Here is a 10,706-nt window from a genome sequence, read left to right as displayed (position 1 = left end):
TTTCTAACATTCTAGTTCCTTCCTGCTGCCCCTTCCACATAGTTGTATCATCTGTTGTCTAATGACAGTATGTGTTTACCTTGCAGGATGTTTGGGCTGAGATCACTTACCAGGATCTGTTGCTATGAGAAAAAAACTATTTTATTGGGAAGGGAGGCAGGTGTACTGCATAAAGTAACAACTGTTAGCATCTAACAAAGCCAATGATGGTAAAAATAATTTTGGCTTTCCTTTTTGATCTTTTTTTCTGAAATAAACTAGGCTTCTGTGATCCAAGACCGGAGAAGGTAAAATCAAAATTTTTTTTGGGGGGGAAAAAAAAAAAAAAAAAGTTAATTATCATATATTTACAATGTTTAAATAACTAAAGTAAAAAATAATCTGTAAACAATATTTTAATTTAATGAAAGTGTGCTATTCTAAGAACTGCACTGGAAAGATTACACAAAACACGTATGCAATACTTAAGAAAACTTGGTATTTCAGAGATACAAGAACAATTTTCCAGCCTGCTTGCCGTATACATGACACAAGTCCATTCCCAACTCTGTGCACCTTTTGTTTTGCAGCTGGCTGTCTGACAGTGGGTTCTGCAAAGTGGTTGATGACACTTCAGACTATGTGGAATGCTCTTGTTCTCATATGTCCATTTATGCAGTTTATGCCCAAACAGATAACTTGTCTTCCTACAATGAGGCTTTTTTCTCTTCTGGATTCATCTGTATTTCAGGTCAGTTGACTTAAGCCATTATGTTGTAGAAGCTGGTTTACTGTAGTCTTGTGTCATAAGAATGTATATTAGAAAGTAGAACTCTTCAGCCTGGTTAAGGGTTTGCCTTGAATACAACTGCAATGCCTTTCAGCCTCTTAGGTTATCAAAGGTGTTTCCTTACATGATTATACATATTTAGATCTAGTGATTAACAAATTGCTTTAGACTTAAGAGCTATAAGGATATTCTGTATTTCTCTAAACTCTCCATCTATGTATGGAACATTAAAAAAATAATAGAGTGGAATAGAATATTATTATTTCTGATTTTTTTAAATCAAGATAGTTGGAAAAATATAAATGGATAATTGTGGAAAGATTTAGAAATAGTTATTTCTGGAATTATTTGTTTCATTCATATAGTACAAATAATTTGTTTTCAAGCAACCATTCTGTCTCAAGAAGAATAAAAGATCTGCTCTAGGTAACCAAATCTTGCCCTTCCTGTGATGTGGAAGTGCACAAACAATTAAGTCTGCATGAGCTTCAGAAGTCTTTTCCTCAGTGGCTCAGTTTTCCCAGGGTCCTTCTTCCAAAAACTACTTCCTGGTAGACAAAAGGCACTTTTACATTTCTGTCCTGCTCATTTTCACATGGAATTAGTGAACAGAAAAGTGGTGTTACTGTTTCCCAGTACTGCTAGAACACATTTCTGTGCTGAACATGGATGAAAAGGAGACTGGTACTTAGGCTGTCTCCTAAAGCAATACTACCCAGCTGGAGGCAATTTTTAAATTTGTTTGTTTCTAAAAGCATTTTTGGATGCAGTAATATGAGCACTGAAGACTTACTTTTGATGTATATTTATCACCTATATCATGCAGAAATTAAACAAAACAAAACAAAACCACCACAACAAAAAAAACAACAAAATTTTGCTAAGATGACTGTGGGCTGTGTCACCCATGAGTGGCTTACATTATGCAATTATTTTCTCTACCAAGCCTATGAAAAAGTTAAATTGATGTTAGCATTTCAGTAATAAATTCCTGAGTGATCCCAGTGTGAACCAGAGTGAACATATAAATTTTGTTGGATTTTTTAAATTATTATTATTATCTTGATGTTTTTGCTGTTGTTTTGTGTTTTTTGTTTTTTCTTGTTTCTGTGTAGGTTTCACTTTGGCTATTATCTCCCACCTTTTCTGCACCAGGTGTGCAATGTTTGCAGCTAAACTTCTCACTCACATGATGGTTGCTTGTTTGGGTACTCAGGTAAGGAAAAAAGGACAAAATAAATCTTTATTTTCCTTTTCTTCACTTCCATGGCTGGGTCTGAACTGACCTCCTTTACTTTTCCACACTGTAAATGTTTTCAGAAAATGTTTACATTTCAACACATCATACTTATAATTAATCCAATATTGATACCCTATCATGTGAATTCAATTGAAATTAAACATTTTCTGAAATATTTAGAGAAAACCCATGTATTGTATAGCCATGTGAGAAGATAGTCCTGTATGTGGAATAGTAAATGTTTTTATGACTGCATATATAATTGAGAAGTAAGAGAGCCATCATTAACAAAATTATTTATTAAATAGCCTGATGTCAGTAATGATAAATTCTGTGCAAAATGTTTATTTTGAACAGTACATGCTGAAAGCTCTTTTGCACTCAAGTATTTGTAGGAAGGTATAACTGTTAAAAAGTGTAATAGTAAAAGATAATAATCTGTAGAATGTCTTCCTAGTTCAAATGCTAGGTAATAGAATGTCAGCAAACTGAAGTAGCATATAAAAACAGACTATGTCTCTCTGTCATATAAAATATTACAACTTCTTCAGCTTTGGTACCTCTGGTGAAATCGAAAGCTGTGAATATCCACAAGTATTTTGAAATTATTTTATGGAATGATTCCTTTAAAAAATATATCTTATACATCTTTTTAATGCTATAAAGATGACTTAAACACAAATTTAAATATATGCTCAAGGCTGAGATGCTGAAAGAATATAAGCTTATTACTCAGAGTAATGTGTGTTACATAAAGGAAGGGCACTGTAGATAATCAAATCAGCCCTGTGTTACCTGTAAAATTTTAGTAACTCACGTCTCTCTCAGACAACCTTTTGTACTCTGTCATGGTTGGTGTATCATTTTATTCATGTTACTTCATGATACAGTTCTTTCTTGTACAGTGGGTACACTGGTAACATCTGTGATACAACTGGACTTACAGTAGAAGGAGCTGAAAAGGTCCTGACAGCACTTCTAGGGATCAGTGAATACCAGCCTTCATCTTGCATCTTAGGGTGTAAGAGTTTCTAGAAATCTCAGTTCTTTATTTTTGAAACACATTCTTAGTGTGTTTTAATAGTTCTGTGTAGTTACACAGGAAGCTAGTTCGTTGCAGGGAACTTCGATGTGTGTGGTTGCTAATGTACAAATGTGCAGACTTCATTTGGGACACAGAGGTAAGGGCTTGCATATGGTGAAGTGTCAAAATGAGAGAAACCAAGACTACTGTGAGCTTTACAACACATTTCATAGTCTTAGAATAGATTGTGCAAGAGCTTCCACTGCTTTTCCCTTGTAGTTAATGTTGAGTTTTCTGTTCCTGGAATTATTCAATATTTTGCATGTAATGGAACTACACTTACCCATGTTGTAGTCTTTCTATCTCCAATACTCCCATTTCATTGGCAATATATTGTACTTCTAGTACAGAGAAGCATGTGTCTTTTTACACCGTGTTTTGTTTTTCAAAGTCTTTTGTTTTTTCTCTATGAGGGCTCCTTACCAGATATTTCAGACTCATTAAAAGATCTTAATTTAAACACAGAAGGACAAAGAATGGTTGAGGTAGGAAGGGACCTCTGGAAGTTGTTTTGTCTTAGTCGCTCTGCTCAAGTGTGGACACATAGAGCTGGTGCCCATGACCATGTCCTACTGGCTTTTTAGGATTCCTAAAGGTGGAGACTCCACAACCTCCCTGGGCAACCTGTGCTTAGTCACTGTCACAGTGAATAAGAGTTTCCTAGTACTCAGGTGAAGCTTCCTGAGCCTCAGTTTGTGCTCGTTGCTTCTGGCCCTGCCACAGGGTGCCACTGAAAGAGCCTGGCACCATCCTATGGGCACCCTCCCTATAGTTATTTACATACATTAACAAGTTCCCCCTTGATCCTTCTGTTCTCCAGGGTGAACAGTCCCAGCTCCCTCAGCTGTGCCTCTTAGGAGAGACACTCCATCCCGTCATCATCATCTTGTATGTCAATGTCAATGTCAATGTATGTGGATCCACCAGTATGTCCATGTCCCAGTCATACTGGGGAGCCCTGAACTCAACACATCACTCCAGGTGTGGCCTTACAAGTGCTTAGCAGATGGGAATCACAGAATCATCATGGTTGGAAAAGACCTCTAAGATCACTGAGTCAAACAATCCACCCAGGAGGAAGCAAACAAACAAACCAAACCAAACCCAACCAACAACACAGTAACATCAACCATGCACACTTGAGCATGTCCTTAAGTGCCACATCGACATGTTTTTTGAGTACCTCGAGGGATGGTGACTCCACCACCTCCCTGGGCAGCCCATTCCACTTTCTGACTACTCTTTCGGTAAGGAAATTCTACCATCAGTCTTCTTTGCAGCAAGGGCATATTGCTGGCTCATAATCAACTTGGTGTCTGTCAGCATGCCCAGGACCTTTTCTGGAAGAAGGTGGCCTCCAGGGTATCTTGGTGCATTCATTCAAGGAAAGTTAGTGTGGCTATTTTGGTACGGATAACCTAGTTCTCGTAAGTCTGTTGGATGCCTATAGACCTATTGAGTAATATTGGTTGGAAGCCATGTCTGAAAACTTTCTTGTTTAAATTCCTGCTCAGAGCAAACCCAGCTTAGATCAGGTTGCTCAGGACACTGTCCATTTCAACTCCAAGCACCTTCAGCAGTGGAGATCCCACAGGTTCTCTGGGCAACCTGCTCTGATGTTTGACTACCAATTGTGAAAAGTATCTCCCAATACTTAGTTTAAATTTCATGTGTTGCCAATTGTCTCCATTATCTCTCATGCTGTCAGTATACACCTGCAAGAGGTGTTTGGATCCACACTAAAAAACAGCCCCAGGTCTTTTGTATATTGTGTGCTTTAGGCCCTTAAATATCTTGGTGGACATTGACTGAACTTATTCCAGTGTGTCAGTCTCCTTCCAGTAGTGGAGATTCTGCCTGTATCCAGATATGGCCACACAAATGTTGGATAGAAGGCAACAATCACTTCTCTTTACCTTTTGCTGATAGAAGTCAAACAACAATACTAGGCTGCTTTGCAACAAAGCATATGGCTTACAAATGGTTGGGTTGACATCCACTGGAGCCCCAAGTCTTCTTCTGCAGGTCTGCTGTCTTGCTGCAGCCTGTGCTGTTACATGGTGTTACTCTTTCAGCATCTTGTGGAACTTCGCATTTGCTGAGCTTTGTCAGAAGTTAGCCCCTTTTTCCAGCCTGCTGAGTTTTCTGTAAACAACAGCCCTACAAATCACCTGCATACAGTTTTTTGTGTCCTTCTCAAACTTCCAGCAAGTCCTTCTGTCCCACTATCTATATCCAGATGCTTTAAGTAGTATCAGCCACTGTGTCCCAGCTCCTGAGGAGTGCTGCTAGTTACCAGGCTTCAGATGGACTTAATACTGTTCATCACAACCTTTCTAGCCTCGTGGTGCAGGAAGTTTTCTACTGACACCATAATCCATCTAACCAATGCATGTCTTGACATTTTAATGATTAGTATCATGAATAACACAGAAACCATGTCGAAGACCTTGCTAAAGGTGAGAAAAAGAACATTGGCTGCCCTTGCGTGAGCCTTTCATCTCCTTATGGAAAGAGAGTGAGTTAGTCACGCATGATTTTCCCTTCATAAATCTGCAGTGGTTGTTCCCAGCTGTACTCCTACCCCTGCCCAAGGCACACCTTCCAGTAGGATTTACTCTGTAACTGCCCTGCGCACTATGGTCAGGATGGTTGGTGTGTAGTACAGAGGTCTTTTTTCCAGGAATTTAATTATTCATTTCTATGTCTAAAAGTCAGTGAGAAAGAAGGACAAATGAAAATAAATTGATGCCTCACCTGCATAAGAAGCATCTTTAAACATGGTGTTAACGGGTTGTTCTTGTAACTCTCCATAGCTGAGGTGAAGACTTGAGGCCCAACTCTTATTTTTTAAAGTTCTTAGAACTGCCAAATAAGTCATATGTTAAATAATATCCCAAATAAGAATTTTTACTTTGAGGAATTATTTCTGTGACATGCCTCAGTTCCCAGTTTTGGTCTAGTTATTTTGCAAGATACCCTTAATATTCTTCGAGTTACTCAGCTGAACTAGTAGTTAGTGAGCCTAATTATTTCTGAAGGCATCCTGACCATGATTCCAGCTCTCAGCAAGCTGCTGAACTGCTGTTCCTCCCTTCTCAGGCCAGTGCTGCAGCTGCTTTTCTGTAAAATCAGAATCATGCTGCAACACACTCACCTTCCAAAGAATCTATAGTGAAAGCAGGCAAAGCTATGGGAAATACTTCACCTGAACTGCATACTCAGTGGAAATTCAGTTTTCATGGCACTAGTCTAAGTCAACTTATCTCCAAAATATGAAGACCCGAAACAAAGGCATTTTTAAAGTTTGACCTACATGGGAAATAAAACAAATATAAAATAAAGAGTTGCTGCATTTTCTGTTAAATGTGGCTTTATTTAAATGTTATCCACACACCACTGTTAACTTTTCATACAGTGATGTGCAAGGGTACTGTCAGTAGTGGGCCTAGTAGTTCTTAATCTGCTAACAATCCAGAGTTTCCAACAGTAACTCTGTTGTAATCTCATATGTTTCTTCTCAAGGCTGGGTAGGAGCAAGGAAAAGGAGATGGGAATGGCTGGAGACCAGCTCAGGTGGAGATGGGTGGCCCATGGTTGAGCTTAAGTAGAGCTGCTGGGCCTTGGACCAGAGGGTGAAGGTGGAGACTCTGGTTGAGACTGGTCATTAAGGTTTGTTAGTGCACACAATGCCCTGATGTAGAGGCAGCTCATTTTTATGTTTATTGCTAGTAAGAATTTTAAGCACAAAAGGAGAGTTTCAATTACTTTGGTTTTCAGTCTTTAGTTCTCAACATTCATTCTACTTATGAGGAAAAAACAAAACCAAAACCAAAAGCCCACAACAACAAAAGAACTATCTAAGGTATGTACTTCATGGGTGGAAGAAAGTGGGAATTGTTAATGCAGGAAGATACTACAGAAGGTAACAGACTAAGAAAGGATTTTCTCCTAACAGAGAAGAGCATAAAAATGCCATTATTGCCTTTCCTACTTCATGTACAAAACTAGGACTGAGAAGTCAGATGTCTCTGGCTACTGGAGTACTTCACTCAGTTCTACCTGCTGAAGGACTTCTGAAGTGAGGACATTAGCTTGGACCCACAGGGTCTTCTGTCTGCTTGCTGTTTTTTGTTTAAGTACACTGCATTTACACTTACATGTGACTGATTTGTGCAGAAGAATTCTTGGTAACTGTTCCATGCAGTGTGTAAATACAGTAATTTAGTTTAATTACTATTTAGAACCATTCTAAGTTCTTATGTTACTCATCCTCAACCCCTAAAATCCATGGCTGTCCTGATCTCTTTTGCTTTCACCATGCAATTATTCTGCAAGTTTAGAACAAGATTTTGAAAGAGGATTTTAGCAGGGTAGCTGCTTAACCATTTAGCTAGCTGAGAGAGGAAGTAAAGACAGTTTGGCAGCTGCTGTTGAAGAAAAGAAAGTGGCATTAAGGCAGAGTGAAAAGAGAAGAGACACGTTTGACAAGAGTGGACCAAACCACTGTGCTAGCTGTTCTGAACAGCTGAAGGGAAGTCTTTGTACAGTTACTCGAGTTATGATATGCTGGCATATGTTCTGCCCAGAGAGAACTAGCCTGATGGAGAAGCCTAAATTTAACAGAAAACTCTGAATAGAAGATGTTTGTACAGCTATACCCACCTACAAGTATTTGCAGAATATACATATGATTAAATATTTACAATACAGTTGAATGTTTTGTGGTTCTGCTAACAAACAGCTCTGTACAAGAAGACTTATTTAAGACAGGTTTAATTGGAAATTTACTACATTAAAATCAGCACTAAATAATGGCTAGTTAAAGTACAAGCAAACTGTTAGGCAGTAGTAGATGCTGTATTTGTACCTAATAGATTTCAAACCACTTAGAGAATAAAGGAAGCTGATGTTTCTGTGTCCAGTTATATTTTACCAGAAAAGAAAAGAAAAAAAAAACAAACACTAAGAAGCTTTTCTGGTTGTTTCCACTATTCTATATATAATGTAATTAAGTTTTCCTCTAATATCTGCACTGGCTGTTTATTAGGCTTGGGTTTTTTTGTGTTTGTTTGTTTGTTTGTTTGTTTGTTTGTTTGTTTGTTTGTTTTTTAATTGCTAGCGGTGCACTGATTCCTCTGGCCTGCAGATGGCAGTCAAACCTTTTTCAGCACGTTGCTGCCAAATTTGCTCTTCCAAGGCTGTTCCTGCGTTGTGGTTGCTCACTATAATTCGTTATTCTGACAGTGATGGGGAATGGTGACTCACGATGTTCAACCTTCAGTTCATTCTCGGTGTGTCTAAAGCTTCCAGCATTAATGGAGCATTTGTAAAGCATTCAAGAGTGGTTGTTTCACCAAGCATTTGGTGGAACTCCTTGGGTAGACATAGAAGGTTAGATTTTATTTATTTTTTCCTCTCCATTCTGATATATATGAAAAGAATCATGGTGTCTCCATCAAACATTATTTCTTGAATAATTAGTAATTTTGTTTGTTTGACTAGCATGTTATAAGTTCATGTAGCAATACCTTAAAGGCACAGGGGAAAAAGAATATTTGGTTGAGGTTGTTCAGTTGTGGAGTAAATTTAGGTGAATCTATAAAATTCACCTTCTCAAAAAACTCTAAACATAGATTACAATCTTAATAGGAAGCATGGCTTATGGCTCCTTTGTTTTTGCCTGGGAATTCCCAGGCAGAAGTACATGAATAAGCACTTTGTAGGTGGCTTGTGCATGTATACTCAGCTCGATGCATCTTGTCCACAGTAAATTTCACTGCAGATGTAAAGGCCATTTCTGCAGCACCTGATGAGTTTTGCAAATAACATGAACATGTACTAAATTTTCCATTTAGATTGTTGTTTATGCATTGCTGAACTGCTCTGTGGAGAGCTATTTGTCTGGAAAATTTGAACATTCCCATCCTGTTTAGAACAATAATTGTGCACAAATGGCCTGCTATACTTCTGGCCACTATTGAAAAATTAAATGTGTAACAGTCAAATAGAAGCAAAGGCAGAGAGGGAAAGGTGTATTCTTTTTTAGTCAAACACTAAGTGTGTAATTCCCAATGTAACCTGTCCTCAAATTACAGCAGCACTTAGCATCATCATCCACCACTATAATACCTGTAGTAACTGTCAAGCTTGAAAGCCAAAATCATCCTGCTATTGACTCTGACAGAAATGCCTGATGAAGAATTATACTTACTGTGTTTAGTTGTTTGAAAGCTGTGCTTTATTCAGCCTGAGCAGAAATATATACATGTCAGTTATGTTTTGAAAGAAGAAATTGTGCAATCAATCCTAGTTAAAAAAAAAAAAAAAGAAAAAAAAGAAAAAAAAAAAAAAGCACTAAACATTTGTTTGAAGATTATAAACTGCATCCCTGGTAGAATTGTTGTCTTATTATTTGGACTTACTCAGATTTGGAGGAAGACAGATAACAAAATTCTGCCAGAACTAAGATAAACATTAAAGATGTGATGAAATCACCAAGTGGTGATGCAGAAGCAGGGTATATATGATGCTTGCTGCCACTGTATGAAAGTGAAACTCCTGCATTAACTGTGAAATGTTGCTTCTGCTGTATTGTCTTGAACCTTTCTCTCCCAAGCTAGGGGAATTTTCACTTTCTCCCATACATAATCAAAACCCAAAAGAAATTGTCACAGATAACCTGGAAAGGGAGAGTTTGCAAAGCATATTCCAAAGTGAGGTGGGTAAAGCAATCCTCTGTGCTATCCACCACAGGGGCAGCTTGTGCCTTCATGTCAAGTCAGGTCTCCCTTTATGATAAGTCTGTGCATTTTAGTCTGCTGAGGGGAGATACTAATTACAGGGCTGTTTCTGAACAGGCCTGGTACAGAGCTTCACTAAGCTCCATGTCCATATGGAATGTGAAACTCTTATGGAACTGGAAACAACAAATATTTTTGTGCATTACTATACAGTTCAAGCCTGGGGTGAGGCAGTTTGATTTATAAAACCTAGTTGTCTTTCAGGATAAGTAGGCCTGAGATTTCCTTGCTCTGATTTCCTCACTGTAACCTGACAGCAGTAAAGGATGCTGAACGTGGTGCCATCAGCCTGTCATGAAGCTGAGCAACTCCTAAGATTTGCAAGCGCACAGTGGAAATAAAATGGAACTGAACCTGGGGATCCAGAATTGGTGCCCATTCTAGAAATTCAGCTCCATGCTTTATCCTCTTACTCTTCAATGTGCAATAGTTCAGTAAGGAGAATGATGAGTAGTAGATAGTCTTCCAGCCTTAACGTCAATATTCCTATCTTTGGGGTAATAATGTGTAAACAATTCTTATTCAGAGAAGGAGAGGTTCTGCAAGTGTGTCTTACAATGGGAAGTGCAAAAGGTTTCCCCTTCTGTTAGAAGAATATTGTAACTTCCTCAGGAAAACTGGAAATTATTTTTATTTTGTTGGTAATCAGAATCTTTCTCAAATGAGTACTCAGCCATTAACTCCCTAGGTGGGAGATCATAACTGTTTCTCAAAGACATAAGGCAGCCTCTCACTGCATCACTTGTTTTAAGGCTATTGTGGAATATTCCTTTTATCCTGGGATAAGTGGAGTTTACAGAGGATGGGCAG

At 38.3% G+C, this 10,706-nt stretch overlaps 1 protein-coding gene across 1 annotated transcript in view; it reads left to right on the top strand.

The window, feature by feature from the left end:
* GPR98 (G protein-coupled receptor 98) overlaps nucleotides 1-10,706 on the top strand; it is a 272,920-nt gene that overhangs the window by 113,761 nt on the left and 148,453 nt on the right. Inside the window, 2 exon segments of the mRNA XM_009997834.1 lie at nucleotides 570-730; nucleotides 1,885-1,985. Of these exon segments, the coding sequence (XP_009996136.1) occupies nucleotides 570-730; nucleotides 1,885-1,985 (262 nt within the window).

This window comes from Chaetura pelagica, unplaced genomic scaffold, assembly GCF_000747805.2.
Source record: "Chaetura pelagica isolate M959 unplaced genomic scaffold, ChaPel_1.0 scaffold84, whole genome shotgun sequence".
In the NCBI taxonomy this organism is placed as follows: domain Eukaryota; kingdom Metazoa; phylum Chordata; class Aves; order Apodiformes; family Apodidae; genus Chaetura; species Chaetura pelagica.
This window is presented reverse-complemented; position numbering and strand designations above follow the sequence as displayed.